This window comes from Leptodactylus fuscus, chromosome 9, assembly GCF_031893055.1.
Source record: "Leptodactylus fuscus isolate aLepFus1 chromosome 9, aLepFus1.hap2, whole genome shotgun sequence".
Taxonomy (NCBI): Eukaryota; Metazoa; Chordata; class Amphibia; order Anura; family Leptodactylidae; genus Leptodactylus; species Leptodactylus fuscus.
The window spans coordinates 14,235,115-14,253,016 of NC_134273.1; the positions used below are offsets into that span (position 1 = coordinate 14,235,115).

Below are 17,902 nucleotides of genomic sequence, written 5' to 3' on the forward strand. Positions count from 1 at the left end.
AGGCTCATGTAACACTGAGCTGTAATATACCGGCTTGCTATGCTGGACACAAAGCAGTATGGCCCTGTTGTGCTATTTGTCTTGGTGTACCTAGTTCACACTTACATACTGTCAGGAGACATTCAATAATTTATTTTCCTTGGTGGCGACTTTGCTATTTATAAAAGAGGATGAGTAATTGTTTCCATTAAGAAGCTTATATTGTATTCATGACAGATGGGATAGCATACTATATATCCCAGGTACCCCCTCGGTCTAATATATGACAGTAATGATGGAATATCTACATGATATTTGAGTGGGTCCTGACTAGAGATGGACGAACCTGTCAGGATTTGTTTCGATTCAAGTTCCGCTGGTTCAGGATCAAGAATGATTTTGGGTCAAAATGGCAAATGTCAAAAAATGGCTTAAACATAGTGTATAACACTGTCAGGGCTCCTAGGAACCTATCTATAAAACAGTGTAGAACACTGTCAGGGCTCCTAGGAACCTATCTATAAAACAGTGTAGAATACTGTCAGGGCTCCTAGGAACCTATCTATAAGACATAGTGTATGACACTGTCAGGGCTCCTAGGAACCTATCTATAAAACATAGTGTATAACACTGTTAGGGCTCCTAGGAACCTATCTATAGAACATAGTATATAACACTATCAGGGCTCCTAGGAACCAATCTATAAAACATAGTGTATGACACTGTCAGGACTCCTACGAACCTATCTATAATACATAGTGTATAACACTGTCAGGGCTCCTAGGAACCTATCTATAAAACAGTGTTGAATACTGTCAGGGCTCCTAGGAACCTATCTATAAAACATAGTGTATAACACTGTCAGGGCTCCTAGGAACCTATCTATAAAACATAGTGTATGACACTGTCAGGGCTCCTAGGAACCTATCTATAAAACATAGTGTATAACACTGTCAGGGCTCCTAGGAATCTATCTATAAAACATAGTGTATAACACTGTCAGGACTCCTAGGAATCTATCTATAAAACATAGTGTAGAACAATGTCAGGGCTCCTAGGAACCTATCTATAAAACATAGTGTATAACACTGTCAGGGCTCCTAGGAACCTATCTATAAAACATAGTGTATAACACTGTCAGGGCTCCTAGGAACCTATCTATAAAACATAGTGTATAGCACTGTCAGGGCTCCTAGGAATCTATCTATAAAACATAGTGTAGAACAATGTCAGGGCTCCTAGGAACCTATCTATAAAAGATAGTGTATAACACTGTCAGGGCTCCTAGGAACCTATCTATAAAACATAGTGTATAACACTGTCAGGGCTCCTAGGAACCTATCTATAAAACATAGTGTATAGCACTGTCAGGGCTCCTAGGAATCTATCTATAAAACATAGTGTAGAACAATGTCAGGGCTCCTAGGAACCTATCTATAAAACATAGTGTATAACACTGTCAGGGCTCCTAGGAACCTATCTATAAAACATAGTGTATAATACTGTCAGGGCTCCTAGGAACCTATATATAAAACATAGTGTATAACACTGTCAGGGCTCCTAGGAACCTATCTATAAAACATAGTGTATAACACTGTCAGGGCTCCTAGGGACCCATCTATAAAACATAGTGTATAACACTGTCAGGGCTCCTAGGAACCTATCTATAAAACATAGTGTAGAATACTGTCAGGGCTCCTAGGGACCCATCTATAAAACATAGTGTATAACACTGTCAGGGCTCCTAGGAACCTATCTATCCAATTCTAGCTCTCTAAGTCAAACATAGTTGAAGTTATGTCAAAGTGAAAGTGACATTATTGTACTATGGAGTTTCTTCAGGCCCCAGAGTGTAAAAGGTGGCAACCCAGGCGAGATGTAAAAAGTAAAGAAATATTGATACTCACCTTCCGTTACCTCTTTTGGGCCTCTTTACGGCATGCGGTGCTCTTCCTTCACCTCCTTAGTGACATCTGGTGCTCTCCTGTGACATCATGCACTAGGGGTCACTGCTGAGGCCTGTGATTGGACCTCAGACGTGACATGAGCACACAGAGCATCATGACGTCATGAGGCTAGGCATGCCCATGTGACCACTGGTGATCCCGGGCATATGACATCACTGGAGAGCTGCAGATGGAAGGAGGCCCATAAGAGGTAATGGAAGTTTAGTGTGAAAAAAAAAATTAACAATTTGGAATATTCAGGTTGAACCCGGCCCGGTACAAGCTAATTCACTCATCTCTAGTCCTAACTTATCATTATTGTTATCATCTACCAATAAATCTTTGTATAAATTATATGAATTACTAGTCTGCTCTTCATAGAGTTCATTGGTCTCTATATACAGGTCTCATACTGGAAAGTGTCATGTACCATGCCTTGAAACAACAACAAATATAACCTCTATATTTGCAATTTTTGTTCTTTCTGTGACTACTATCATCTACAGTGTTAGGTCTCAGTGGCCAGTAGGACATTTTTGTACTCCACAAAATGGGACAATATTTAGGATGGATTAGCATGTAGTGGTTTGTCTTTGGGATGCAATAAAGAGGATAATAGATTGATAAAATGTAAGAAAAAAGTGAAACCCCTTTGGGACAATCCCTTAACATTGTCATGTAGAGGTGGTCTTCTACTGGGGCAGTCTTCTCAGAGAAGCATTTGGAGATCTGGTCTGGATAAAGGGGTGTTCTTTGCAAAGAGATGGTTTTGGGGAGAGGTTTTCTTTATATACATCCCATCAAATGTATCAAAAGCTATTGGTCATCTCAACTCACATGGTCAATGGGTCGATTCTTTAGTTTTCGCATCATTGGGACAATTATGGTGAACGAAATTGGGGATGAAGAGGATGCAGGACCTTTGCTTTTAGTTAATAAGGTTGAAAAACGCCACTGGTCCATCAACCTATAATCCGATCCAGAGGAAGGCAAATAACCCTACATTAGGGAAAAAATATTACCGATTCGAAATTTGGCAAGCACGATAAATCCTTGGATTATCCTCCAAAATTGTTGTTTTCATAACCTATAGTGAGATCCATTCTAACCCTCGACATTGTTGTTAGATATTCATGTAGTCCATTGGTAAATGGTAACATTATATCCGCCATTAATACCCCTTACGATAGGGCATTGTATAGTTTCAATACCGTAACAGTAAAGAACCCTTACCTATAGACAATGGATACCTTTCCTCCACCTGTGACGAATGCCCCTTGGTCCTTTGCACACAAGCCATGAGCCAGTTCTTTGCGCCCGCACACATATACATATACAGTCCTATGAAAAAGTTTGGGCACCCCTATTAATCTTAATCATTTTTAGTTCTAAATATTTTGGTATTTGCAACAGCCATTTCAGTTTGATATATCTAATAACTGATGGACACAGTAATATTTCAGGATTGAAATGAGGTTTATTGTACTAACAGAAAATGTGCAATATGCATTAAACCAAAATTTGACCGGTGCAAAAGTATGGGCACCTCAACAGAAAAGTGACATTAATATTTAGTACATCCTCCTTTTGCAAAGATAACAGCCTCTAGTCGCTTCCTGTAGCTTTTAATCAGTTCCTGGATCCTGGATAAAGGTATTTTGGACAAACAATTCAAGTTCAGTTAAGTTAGATGGTTGCCGAGCATGGACAGCCCGCTTCAAATCATCCCACAGATGTTCAATGATATTCAGGTCTGGGGACTGGGATGGCCATTCCAGAACATTGTAATTGTTCCTCTGCATGAATGCCTGAGGATTTGGAGCGGTGTTTTGGATCATTGTCTTGCTGAAATATCCATCCCCGGCGTAACTTCAACTTCGTCACTGATTCTTGAACATTATTCTCAAGAATCTGCTGATACTGAGTGGAATCCATGCGACCCTCAACTTTAACAAGATTCCCGATGCCGGCATTGGCCACACAGCCCCAAAGCATGATGGAACCTCCACCAAATTTTACAGTGGGTAGCATGTGTTTTTCTTGGAATGCTGTTTCTTTTTGGACGCCATGCATAACACCTTTTTTTATAACCAAACAACTCAATTTTTGTTTCCAAAATGAAGCTGCCTTGTCCAAATGTGCTTTTTCATACCTCAGGCAACTCTATTTGTGGCGTACGTGCAGAAACGGCTTCTTTCTCATCACTCTCCCATACAGCTTCTATTTGTGCAAAGTGCGCTGTATAGTTGACCGATGCACAGTGACACCATCTGCAGCAAGATGATGCTGCAGCTCTTTGGAGGTGGTCTGTGGATTGTCCTTGACTGTTCTCACCATTCTTCTTCTCTGCCTTTCTGATATTTTTCTTGGCCTGCCACTTCTGGGCTTAACAAGAACTGTCCCTGTGCTCTTCCATTTCCTTACTATGTTCCTCACAGTGGAAACTGACAGGTTCAATCTCTGAGACAGCTTTTTGTATCCTTCCGCTGAACAACTATGTTGAACAATCTTTGTTTTCAGATCATTTGAGAGTTGTTTTGAGTAGCCCATGATGCCACTCTTCAGAGGAGATTCAAATAGTAGAACAACTTGCAATTGGCCACCTTAAATACCTTTTCTCATGATTGGATACACCTGGCTATGAAGTTCAAAGCTCACTGAGGTTACTAAACCAATTTTGTGCTTCAGTAAGTCAGTAAAAAGTAGTTAGGAGTATTCAAATCAATAAAATGATAAGGGTGCCCATACTTTTGCACCGGTCAAATTTTGGTTTAATGCATATTGCGCATTTTCTGTTAGTACAATAAACCTCATTTCAATCCTGAAATATTACTGTGTCCATCAGTTATTAGATATGTCAAACTGAAATGGCTGTTGCAAACACCAAAATATTTAGAACTAAAAATGATTAAGATTAATAGGGGTGCCCAAACTTTTTCATAGGACTGTACATGTAAATCACATCACTTCCAAGGTGTCTTTTTTCCCAATCCGCACAAACTCGATTTTTGCAGCCTCTCATTATTAGAGAGCGCGTCCGTCCCATTTAATAATCTAGTTGCCCTCCGTTGAACTCTCTCTTGCTCTCCTCCATCCCTGAGCTTTATTATATCTTCCAGCTTTATTATATTCTTACCCTTTAGTTATTCATAAAACTGAAACATGTAAAACAAAGAACCAAAATTGCAGTTACTCATGTGAAAATTAATCTTGTTGGAAATTTTCGAGATATTTTCTAAGGTTGTACTCATCGTTTGTTAAAAAATCTGATAAATTAGTAGTTACAGTTGTCACAGCAGCTACGGGAAGAAATAGTGAGTTGCTAAAAAATATAATAAACTCCGACATCTACAATTTCATAAAATTCTAATTCTAGTAATGTAACTATATGATGATCGGTCATGGGGACCTGCCGTGCTCAATTTTACTATACCGTTGTCCTGACGTACATGACCTAGGGCATGTCACTAAAGGGGTGCTCTAAATTTTTATTGCTTAGGGTGGGTTGTTGTTTACGTTAAGTCCACATTAGTGTTGGATAGGCGGACCACTAAAATAGAGGTCACACATGGAGCCCCACGGACTTCATTGACTATAATACAGTACAAGGCATTAAAGTCAATGGGGTTAGTTGGCGCTGTAGTACCAGGCACAGTCACTATTAAACAATGACGGAAAGTTGGTGCCCATTTGGGGCCAAGAGTCAAGACCCTACCGATAGCTAGCCAAGAGGACCCTACCGATAGCTAGCCAAGAGGACCCTACCGGTAGCTAGCCAAGAGGACCCTACCGATAGCTAGCCAAGAGGACCCTACCGATAGCTAACCAAGAGGACCCTACCGATAGCTAGCCAAGAGGACCCTACCGATAGCTAGCCAAGAGGACCCTACCGATAGCTAGCCTAAGCCTAGCTATCAATTTTGTAGAGCTGGAGAACTCCCTTAATAAATTCCAATAACTTACTCCAATATCAACTCAATTAGAATTATCCCCTGTAGCAATCCTTTGTCTCCAAATTATATCATGATGCTCCATGTACCATGTGATTGCTAAGGTGCATGACATCACCCAAGAGGCCAAAATAAGACCCAGAGAGATCCCAGAGTATAATAATTTCACTTCTGGCTCTACCTTGACAAGTTCAAATCTTTGGGCTGCCTCCAAATTGAATTTTTGGGCACAACTGTCTGAACCAAAACGAAACAGATCTTCAGAGACTTGTCCATCTGTGGACTCGGAGTCAGAATCATGGAGTTGGAGTAGGAATCAGAAAAAAGTTACAGTCTGACTTCAAAATAATGTGTTTAATTATTCTATATTCTACTGTTATCAATGTTGTATAATAATTAGAGGGCTAGTCTGTTACATATTTACTTTCTTAGGAATGGAATCGCTCCCTTTTTTGTTACAATTAGAGGAGCTTTTTCTATTTTTGTCTGACCCTGGCTGTCCGCCATTATTGAAGGAGTTGGAGTCGGGCTGTGGAAAAATAGAGAAGTTGGAAATGTTGGTTTGGAATGACAATGATAACTTATCAGTTTCTACTGAGTACTATGACCCCTTCATTTGAGTGCTGTGGCCCCTTATTGGTGGGTCAAACTTCCACCAAACTGATAGTGTTGACCTGTCCTATGTATAGGCTATCAATTTCCACTTAATCCTTTGGCCCATTTGATCAGCGGAGGTGCTAAGAGTTAGACCCTTACTGATCTCATATTGATGACCCACTTTAGGAATAAGCTCAAAAAGAAAAGAACAAAAACACAGAGCAGCCACAATAGTGTAGCTATAGATACCAAGGTACAGGTATATAAAAAGGAACAGAGCAGTTGGCCTCTCACCTGACACAACCACATATAGGAGCGTGTATGAACCCAGGCAGCAAACACCGCTAATAACATCGGACACTGGACCGTGGACAAACCAGGCGATAAAAGACCAATAGGATTAGGGGGGCGCACTCTGGTCAAGGATAATGAGTAACGTGGATGGAATAGTATGCTAAACGTGCCTTGTAATGCAGCATACCATTCCACGGTACTCGTCATCCTTGGCCAGAGTGCGCCCCCCTAATCCTATTGGTCTTTTATCGCCACTTTAGGAATAGGCTATCAATTTCCATAGGCTATCGATTTCTATAGGTTATCAATTTCCATTCCACGGACTTCAATCATTGGATTTGTTCCTGTATTAGAGGAGCTATACTGCTTCTGTCTGGAGGTATGGATTACCGGCTCAACATTCCTGGTAAGGATAACCTATTGATTTCCACTGAGTGCTGTGTCCCTTTCATTTGAGCACTGCGGCCCCTTCAGCTGATTGGCGGAGGTGGCCAGAGTCAGATTCCCACCAACCTCAGGCCTGGTTCACACACAGAGGCCGCCTCAAATTCCAGTCCAAAATACGGGTATCTGTGACTAACTGTGGTAGCTGTCATGCACTGTGCCAAATGAATGGGCCTAGTCGGGAGGAGGGAGTGTCTTCAGGCGGATTCGCGAGGCAACTCCCCCTGAAGGATGATCATGTCCGTTCTTTTTTCCCGAAGCCAAAACAAACCGCTCCCGGAAAAAAAAACTGACCGGCTCCCATTGATTTCAATGGGAGCAGTCTTTTTGGGAGGCCTCAACATCCTGGCCAAAATCTCCCGTGTGAACTCAGCCTCATATTGATGCCCTGTCCTAAGAATAGTCAATTTCCATTCCATATAGACGTGAAATCCTGAAAAATATATATTTGTAAAATGAAAAACGTCGTCAATATACCCGAAACTTTGCTTTCCTCCTGGAGGGGGGGAGTAAAAAAAAAAATACACAAAGTAAGCACGTTATATATAACCATAACAACGTTTTATTACCATTAAGACTAAACTTGTATTGAAAAGATTTGATATAACAAGACAAGAAAAAGCAATAGCAAATTTTAACTATCAACTAGATTATGCATAGCGAGTAACTTTTCCTAGTACTCAGGGAAGAGCAGAACATTTTTTATTATGTTTTATTTTTTAAAATATAGAACGGTACAGAGCACAAACATACTAAAATTATCAGTGCACTGGATGTGGGAGAGCCGATCCTTCCTTCGTCTTTAGCCCATAGCTCTGTTCTTGTATCCATCAGAAGAACATTAAAAATAAAGACCCAGTTTTTTTGTTTTTTTTTGTTTTTGTCTGTTTGCTTGTTTGTTTCGTTTCTACTGTGCATTAAGAAAAAATATTCACGACAAACATGACAACATATCAAACAATATTTCTACACAAGTTACCTTGATACGCTTGTCAATCAAGTATTATAAGAAAAACATTTGAAGACATATACAAACAGAACTAGCAAAGGAGTACAACTTAATAAGAATAAATTAACAGAAAAATTCCAAAAAGAAAATAACTTTATATATATATATTTATATTATATATACACGTACACACACAAGAAATGACACAATAATATGCTTCTTCCCATAGTTTAAGTAAACAAATAAATAGACTAGCCAAACCTGCTATAATTGATATTGGCCAAATGCATTACATCAGCAATGAAATAAATACGTGTTGCAAGCAACATAAAAACAGTGTTTTTTTTTTTTAATTTTATTTTTAAAATGTGCCAACGCGGCCCCGTTTATATTGGAGTGGGCCGTTTTTTTAAAGTGAACTCGAAAACTCGTTTTTATTTTTTTTTAACCGTTTTATCTTAACAAATCTTAAAGCAAATGTTTTTTTTTTTTACCTTTTATTATTCTAAACACATTACATTTAACTATGATACTAAGATATGTCAATGATTTCGTAGCACCTACAGCTCAAACTAAGGAAGTTTTTTTTTGCCCCCACCCGAACCGAAAAAAAACAACAAAAAAAAAACAAAAAAAAAACAACCAACCAAACCCCCCCAAAAATAAGTAAGTTTTCTTTTGTTCTGCAGATATCCCATACTGATGACTTAAAGAAAAAAATTGTCTTGCAATGCACCTCTTGCTCGATTTTTTGGGTTTTGACTGTGTGGTTTTATGGGGGGACCTGTGTTAAGGACACTCTCCCTCGCTCAATAGTATAAGTTTGCATTTACGCTATGAAAAGATACGAAGACCAACTGTATGTAACCCATCTCTCAAAAAACATTCTACTAATCCAATTTAAAACATATCTTTGTTCTCTAAAAAGTTACCAGTGCAGTATGAATGACAAAGTTGTCAATTTTCCCCTAAATTAGCCAGTCAAAATATTATTTTATTTTTTTCTCAAATCCAGATTCTCTTGTAAAAATTCTTTATATTTTATAAAAATAGATTTTTCTGGAAACCCATTTTCAGCAAAGAGACAAACTCTTTGGCAACATTGTTCATTTATTTAAATTGTTTTGCGTCATCAGGTATTCTGACCTTTAGCGGCCCCCTCGGAAATCTCCTTTCGACACCTAAGTCGAGAAACAATACAACGGCCGTGCAAAAGTCATTATTTTTTTATTTTGTTCCCTTATTGCACGGACGGACTATATTGTTTCTTTTTTTTTTTTAAAGTTACCCTTTAAGTGTCAGAACCTTTGCTATATTCCCACACTATAAAGGGACTTGTGGAAAGGAGGGGCGGGGGGGGAACCGGTCACCAATCTGAAAGGATTTATTCAGTGAACAGAAAAGAAAGCTGAAAAAGAAAAGAAAAAAAACACATTTTTTTTCTTTTCTTTATAGTGTTTACATTTGTAAAAATTGTTTTTTTTTCAAGTTTTTTTTTTTGAATTATTTTTTTTTTTTTGAATTTTTTTTAATTCTTCAAATGAACTCATGGTCATCTTAAAAACAGCCACCTTCAAAGAAGGTGTAAAACTAGCCGGCTGGGTTAAAAAAGCCCTGCTCATTGTAATCTATGTATATTATATTCAACGACAACAGCTATGAAAGAACATTCAATGCATCAAAGTTTTTTTTTTTTTTTTTCTTATTTTCTAAGCATTATAAAATCCTTTCCGGTTTATCACAGGATATCCAATGGTAATACTTAGGCAACATTGGCTTATAAAGTCCATGGTTGGTTATAAGCCATTGAAAGTCTGTTTTTTTTTTTTTTATTATTATTTTTTGTTATTTTCCGTCTTCTTTTTGTTCGTGAACAGAATTTTTTTTTGTTCTCAGGTTGATGTAGATAGGCTAGAAATTCAAGACTTGTGGGTTTTGTTGGTTTTAAAGGAAACCTGCAGAACTCTGTCTCCCAGGCGGTATCCATTAAGGCTGGCAATAGCCATAGCTGCTTCGTCATAATTGGTCATTGTGACAAAGCCAAATCCCTTGCATTTGTTGGTGTTGAAATCACGGATGACTTTGACGTTGTTGACTGCCCCAAATGGGCCAAAAAGCTGCCAAAGGACGCTCTCATCAGAGTCGGGAGAGAGGTTGTAAACAAAGATACACCAGCCTGTACCCGTGTGCCCAGGGATGTTCATTCCAACCAGGCTCGTCATTCCATCGATAGTGATTGGAGAAAACCTACGAGGAGAGAAAGAAGAGTCCGTCAATGATGGGAACGTATTAAGACGTGGGAAAAGGAAAAGAAACGACGTTAAACACTCACGGCCCAGTCTTTGAGTTAAAAAAAAACCCAGTCAAATAAGTAAAATAATAATGATGATAATAATAATAATAATAATAATAATAAGACGATTTTGTACACGTTTCCACTTTCTCCCAGTAGTTGGTACACATTGGACTACTCTTTAGGGCTCATTCACATATGTCCAGTGGTCAGGCTCAGTTACCTACAGTTTTAAATTGGGAGAACCTAAGGGCACAACTGTTCCCCTTGATATTTTAAGGGGGTTGTCCCAAAATCGACTATTGACAGGAAAGGTGATGACACCAATCATGGGTAGGAAGGTCTTGTGTCCCTTGTTGCAATGGAGTGGTGGTCGCGCATGCGCACTGCTGCTCCATTAAACATCTTGGGGACTGATGGAAATACTCAAGTACAGTACTTGGCTATCTTAGTCCGTTCCGTAGAGTTTGGGGAACACGGGATCTCGTTCTTGTAATTGGTAGAGGGGTCCTAAGTACTCATCTTGAGACCAACCCTTTTATGGTGGTCAACTTATGAAGTCAATACCTAAGGCCTAGATGTCTGGTTGCGCAGGAGATCAATACTCTGCTGGATGCACAGGAGGCCACTACACATGGGGTTATTAGACCCATCCATGAGGTTTTTTCTACTTGATATATCTGAACAAGCCCTTTAAAAAATAAAAATATAAGCTCCTATAAAAATCCCATGGTCTTGCAACTCTGTGGTCCTAAATTTGAGAAGATTGGGTATCTTTACAACGCTTGTGTGGATTTTTTCCTATTATATTGGTTAGTTAATGAGGAATTTTCATCACCTCCACCAATTCCAGGTCTTCAACAGATCCTGCCCCACTGAATCTGGTACAGTTGGATTTTTTTCTCTATTCCCCACCATTTCCGAGTTGTTCTGAGTTCTGAGATGCTCATTGGACTCTCTACTATCAGTAAAGTTGTGAGTTGGAGTGGATAGTCTGGGACCCGCCCACTTGACAGAGAGCCTAATAAGCATATAGAGCACTGGAACTACCTGCACTGATTGCTCAGGAACGGTTGAGGTTAGAGAGAAAAATTCCAACTGTGCTGGAATCAGCAGAGCGGTGCCTATTACTACAAGTGTTGGAGATGGCTGAGGTGGTGAAAGTCGCCTCATGTTGCGGAAACACACTATTTTTTGGTGCAGATTTTGCAGCCAAAGTCAGGAGTGGATTTAACAGAAGGGAGAAGTATAAGAGCCTCCCTTACATTTTCCTTTCCTTTTCAAGCCACTCCTATCTATGGCTCAAAAAAACGCAGCAAAATCTGCAATATAAAAGAACACTGTTTTTCGCAACGTGGGGCCTTAATTGGTTTTGTATGAAACTTAGCTGCCATTGTGATAAAAACACAGAGTACACTGAAGCCATCCAAAAAGGATGTGCAAGATCATTAAGTGGTTAATTTAGACGCAGTGTACGTCAGAGCTAAACAATGTGTTGCACCCGCGCTGACCTTAAACGGAGTCACGGCATGATTCGCCAGCTGGACTGCTGATAATGATATTAGGATTCCTTATTACGTATTGTGGATAATTATCATTTACATTAATTGTTAATATTTGCTGCAATGACCAAACTAAAAGTGCAGGCTGGATTTCCGGACTAATGGCTGTGTATTAGTTTGTGTATCTCAATTAGGTTGTGTAAGCTTCATTGCCTATATACAAGATGTTTGGAGAGGTGTACAGAATGTGCGGAAAAATAAACCAAAGCAAAGAATCTACACATCTTATCATAGTCATTAAACCTGCAAATAAAAGAAAACTCTGGGACAGTTAAGGTGCTGACGGCTCCACGGGTCGTGTATATTAATGGAGGATAACTAGTCTATTGATACCCCAGGCCTAACCTAAATCTGCTGGGCTACTGTGCCCTCCCCCTCCACCAAGTGCCATAATACAGATGTCATCTTATGTGGCATATGACTCTGGGCGCTAAGGTCTGAGCGTGACCTCGGTCTCCAGCATAGCCCTACATTTACTAAAAGAGATAAATCAGTAGAGGTGACAGGTCCGCTTTAGGTTACCCATTGGGGTACTATGTTACCAATTAAAGGGTTGTCCTGGACTATGATACTGAGTTACTCTTTGCTTCTCAAGAAGTGATCTCATGTCCGTGGGTCTCATGGCCATGTCACAGCTCAACTGAATGTGACTAAGCAGCATCATGGCCAACTGATTAATGGATGAAATCATAGTCCTGGACCTCACATGGTCAATGATACTCAGGGAGTGCCCCTACTGCTTCAAACAGCTGATCTGCGGGGTCCGATCTGATTTGCAGGATAGGCCATCAATTAATGTCTGTTGGTCTCATGGCTATGATACAGTTAATCTCCATTCAACTGAATGTGACTAAGCAGCACCATGGCCAACTGACTAATGGATGTGATCATAGTCCTGTACATCACACAGTCAGTGACACTCAGGGAGTGCCCCATACGCTTCAAACAGCTGATCTACGGGGTCTGATCTGATCTGCAGGATAGGCCATCAATTAATGTCCGTTTGGTCTAATGGCTATGGTATAGCTCATCTCCATTCAGCTGAATGTGACTAAGCAGCACAATGGCCAACTGACTAATGGATATAATCATAGTTGTGGACATCACACAGTCATTGACACTCAGGGAGTGCCGCTGCTACTTCAAACAGCTGCTCTGCGGGGTCCGATCTGATCTGAAGAATAGGTCATCAATTAATAAAGTCAGGAAAACCCCTTTACACCAGTACCCCATGTTGCGAAAACACACCATTTTGGCCGCTGCGGAAATGTTCTCATTTTTGAAAAACGCAGCATGTCAATTATAACTATGGAAACGCTGGTGTTTTCTATTTTTTAATGTAGATTGTGAGCCCGCATATGGGGATCACAATGTACTTTTTTTTGTCCTATCAGTATGTCTTTGTAGAATGGGTGGAAATCTCATTCTGTTGAAGTCGGCCTGGTTACCTATTAAATTCGCTGCACTGTGATTGGTTGATCTGGGCAACTAAGACAGCTTAATAATTCTGTCCCATTGTTGCACAACAAGTAGCGATTGCTACAGTCGAAGCCGCCATATTGGGTACAGACATGGTGTCTACCCTCACCCCCACTGCATGGACATATCTAACAACCAGTGTCACGGCTGCACCTTAACCGCCCATGAAGCCCACCTGTGAAAAAAAAACAAAATAGTGAAAAAAATATGGCACACCACAATGTACTGGCATCTTCAGAAATGAAAACCAACATAAGTCCCAACGTAAAAGAACAGAATGTCACATGCTGGTGGGGAAAAAAAGAGCAATTAAACAAACACAAATAAAGTTAGTGAATTGAAAAAAAAAATATAACAAAACAAACAGAAAAGAAATAAATTATAGCGCCAATCTGTGCCAACATGGACATCTGGCATTCTGTGAAATTCTAATTACCTCTTAACGCCATAGGCCATATTAAGCAAATTGTCCAGCCTGAAAGAGAAGGAGTGTCTTTGGGTTAATGTCTTACAGATGGTAAGAGAGCTCAATGGAGCTGTTATTAATGACGTCCCTTTTCAACAGAAAGACAAATCTTCTACCATTTGATTAGGATGATAGCGCCTCCGCCTGTAGGACTCAAGCACGCCGCATGTCATACTCCGAAAAAAAACCTCCAGAAATGTAACATGCCACGGGTTAACCCTTACTTGCATTACGCCTAGGCTACAGGAGGACGTTGACTTGGTGTTGCGCTCCCTTGCTCCATGTCCAACCCTTGACAATCTTCACAGATTGCAATGGTCATCTTACCGATTCCACGACACTTGCCTAAGTCCCCGACGATTTCTCTTCCCCTACTCTAGCTCCATGTAACATGTGACTCAAGGTCACCGTAATGACCCCAAGGGTGCCGACACATCATTGACACTGCTGGAGCCCGCAAACCAGTGGGGACCTGGGAAGTATGGAAGGGGTAAGGGGAATCACTCCATCTGTTATTTAAGACCATTGTGAGTAGGGTTGAGCCGATCTTGAGATTTCAGGATCGATTTCAAAATCCGATTACCGATCACGATCTTGAAAGTTGCTCGATCGCCGATCGGAATCCGATGTTTTCCGATCCCGATCGCTCAAGCCTAGTCAGTGCTTCTCTATGGGAAAAGTCACTTTTAGGGTTGAGCCGATCTTGAGATTTCAAAATCCGATTTCCGATCATTTTCCAGCCGATCGTGAAATTTGCTTGATCGCCGATCGGAATCTGATCTTTTCCGATCCCGATCGCTCAACCCTAATTGTAAGCAATCTGTAAAACAAAATAAACTATGAGGTTGGGACATCCTGTTTATAGCCAATCAGATAGTACAGTGCAAAAATTATAGGCATGTGTAAAAAAAAAAAAATGCTACAAAGTAAGAATGCCTTCTGAAATGTAAATCCCACCAATATTCGGTGTGACCTTTGCCCTTTTGAAGAGGAGTGATGATATGGCCCCCCCCCCCCTGATCTCAACATCATCCAGTCTGTCTTGGATGACATGAAGAGACAGACGGATTGGAGCAAGCCTACATCCACAGAAGATCTGGGCTTAGTTCTCCAAGATGGCGGCGGGAACAACCTCCCTGCCCAGTTCTGCCAAAAACTGTCTGCAAGTACCGAGAAGAACTGATGGAAGACAAAGGGCAAAGGTCACACCGAATATTGATGGATTTACATTTTTACTTTCTTTGTTAATAACTATTAACCCTTCTATCTCTGAAAGCATTCTCACACTGCAGCATTCTTAAACTTTTGCACATGACCGTCTTTCCCTTTAAAAACTGCGCAGTCTAAACTGTTTAGGGTATAGAGGACGACGTGATATCGAGTTAATATGCAAAAATGTGCAAAGCGGCTCCACAATCTGCCATCGGTTTGCCTTTTTCTTCTCGTAGTCAGAAAATGTTAATTATATGTACTGCTTGAATTGCTCCCTGATCGACAGAAAATAATGGTTCATGCATTTTGGTCCTCGGCTGTCAGAATTGAGATGATTTCGCCAGTAGACGGTTGCTCCATTTTTGGAACGGTTTCAGAATACAGGATGTTACATTTTTGGAGGGTTTTGAAGGCAGGGGCGGGGGAAAGGGGGGGGAGGGTTAGCGCTCACCAAAAATAGTTATACATTTAGGAAGAAGGAAAGCAATAATTAATCTTTTTTTTTTCCCGGGCTCTGCATGCACAGATATTAAAAAATGATGACCAGTAAAGGATTTCGGCTTCCCAGCTCTGCCTGCCAGCCCTCTGAAGCACCACAGGAGAATATTGGAGAGGGGTTGATCAATACCTTCTGAAACTTGGCAGAAGATTAGTTCTCAGCCTTGAATAAAACGGGCCTTTGAGCAGGTTTGAGTGAATAATCAATCTGTCTTACAGAGAGATAAGGAGACATCCTCACTTACACCGTATTACCCTCTTTCCACCCAAAAAAAAAAAATGGAATTAACCCTTCCCCGGCTGCAGACGTGGACATTGCAATGGCTAATCCAGTGCCGTAGCACGAAAAAGAAACAAAAAAGTCTCTCCCCGGCGTTGGTATCGCTTTCCCATTGTACGAGCTCTGCATATCCAGACACTTTGGTCTATATTTGCATATTTTCCAGCCAGTCGTACAGTAAGTAATCTCTTACTATACAGATGAGGAAACTAGCCAACAAATCAATGACAGAAGATACGCGCATTAGCATAAACAACGTCTTGTGCTGTCGCTACATATGTCTTACCAGGCCCCGCTGCTCTCCATGGAATGAATGGAAATGAGTGATTTATTAGAAGGTGATCAGTTAATAGATAGAATATTCAGCATATTAATGGCTAGAGACGATGAACGGAATGATAATTGTCAGATGTGAACCGAATCGGGGTCGTAGTTACCTGAACCGCTGTGCCTGGTGGTGGAGAGGGCCCGGATAGCGCCTGTTGGGGGACTGGTAGAGCTGCGAGAGTAGCGCTTGGCTGGTTTTCTGACTGGGGTTGTTGGCGAATTTCACAGTTATCGGTTCAGTTGCTCCACTTGGCTTCTGTCCATTCAAACCCTTTATGGCTTCCTCGGCCTCTATTCTCTTGTCAAAACGAATAAATCCGACTCCCCGAGACACACCTGTAGAGGAAACATTGTGAATCCTTTCCATAAAACATCACTAGCCTCTTCCCTTACTAAAGATCAATACTTATAAATATGATATTTTTATTGAACCCACTCTCCTTAAAGTGCCAGTACACATTGGCCAAGCCTGTTGATTTTGGAGAGACTATTTGACCATCTAATACATAAGGTAGTGTCCCAACATCTCCTACCCATCTCCTAGTGTCCCAACATCTCCTACCCATCTCCTAGTGTCCCAACATCTCCTACCCATCTCCTAGTGTCCCAACATCTCCTACCCATCTCCTACTGTCCCAACATCTCCTACCAATCTCCTAGTGTCCCACCATCTCCTACCCATCTCCTAGTGTCCCAACATCTCCTACCCATCTCCTAGTGTCCCAACATCTTCTACCCATCTCCTAGTGTCCCAACATCTCCTACCCATCTCCTAGTGTCCCAACATCTTCTACCCATCTCCTAGTGTCCCAACATCTCCTACCCATCTCCAGTGTCCCAACATCTCCTACCCATCTCCCAGTGTCCCAACATCTCCTATCCATCTCCTAGTGTCCCAACATCTCCCACCCACCTCCCAGTGTCCCAACATCTCCTACCCATCTCCTAGTGTCCCAACATCTCCTATCCATCTCCTAGTGTCCCAACATCTCCTACCCATCTCCCACTGTCCCAACATCTCCTACCAATCTCCTAGTGTCCCAACATCTCCTACCCATCTCCTAGTGTCCCAACATCTCCTACCCATCTCCTAGTGTCCCAACATCTCCTACCAATCTCCTAGTGTCCCAACATCTCCTACCCAATGGCAGATGATGGAGGAAAGAAAGGTTGGACATGTTGAATCTGAACATGTCCAATCCAAGGGTCTGACATCAGCTTATTCCCCTTTCCCTGTTGTATTCACTTTTCAGTTAAAGTGGACCTCCAGTTATAAACAACTTGTCATAAATGAATGGTACAGGGGAATATAAGAAACCTTGTAAAATATCTTATTAAAAAGATCCCTTTCCTTCTCCACTTATTCATATTCTCCTACTCCTTATCTTCAATCCAACTGCTTGGTTTACAATATATCCATCTCCGTATTCAGCCTCACATATAGAGTCCTAAGGAGTAGGAACATGTGGAGTAGGATTCTCCTACTGACTGGTTAACTGATTAATTGTCTGGTTCTGTGCACTCTTAGCCTCTCATCTACAACCTAGCTGTGTTAAAAAGTAAGAATTAGCAGAGTGTAATTGCCAGGTGGTTATCGGCGGCATAAATTGTACAAGGGAAACACAT

General features: G+C 40.8%; 1 protein-coding gene across 7 annotated transcripts in view; it reads right to left on the reverse strand.

The window, feature by feature from the left end:
* Positions 1-9,420: 9,420 nt before the first annotated feature.
* The window catches only part of ELAVL4 (ELAV like RNA binding protein 4), a 93,655-nt gene continuing 85,173 nt past the window's right edge, over positions 9,421-17,902 (reverse strand). For 5 of the 7 annotated variants that reach the window (XM_075286249.1, XM_075286250.1, XM_075286247.1 and 2 more), the window contains 3 exons: positions 16,387-16,612; positions 13,930-13,968; positions 9,421-10,406 (listed from right to left, as the gene is read on the reverse strand). In XM_075286249.1, coding sequence (XP_075142350.1) covers positions 10,079-10,406; positions 13,930-13,968; positions 16,387-16,612 — 593 coding nt within the window. In that variant the 3' untranslated portion in view covers positions 9,421-10,078. The remainder of the gene's footprint in view (positions 10,407-13,929; positions 13,969-16,386; positions 16,613-17,902) is intronic. The other 2 variants (XM_075286253.1, XM_075286248.1) reach the window with 1 other exon arrangement.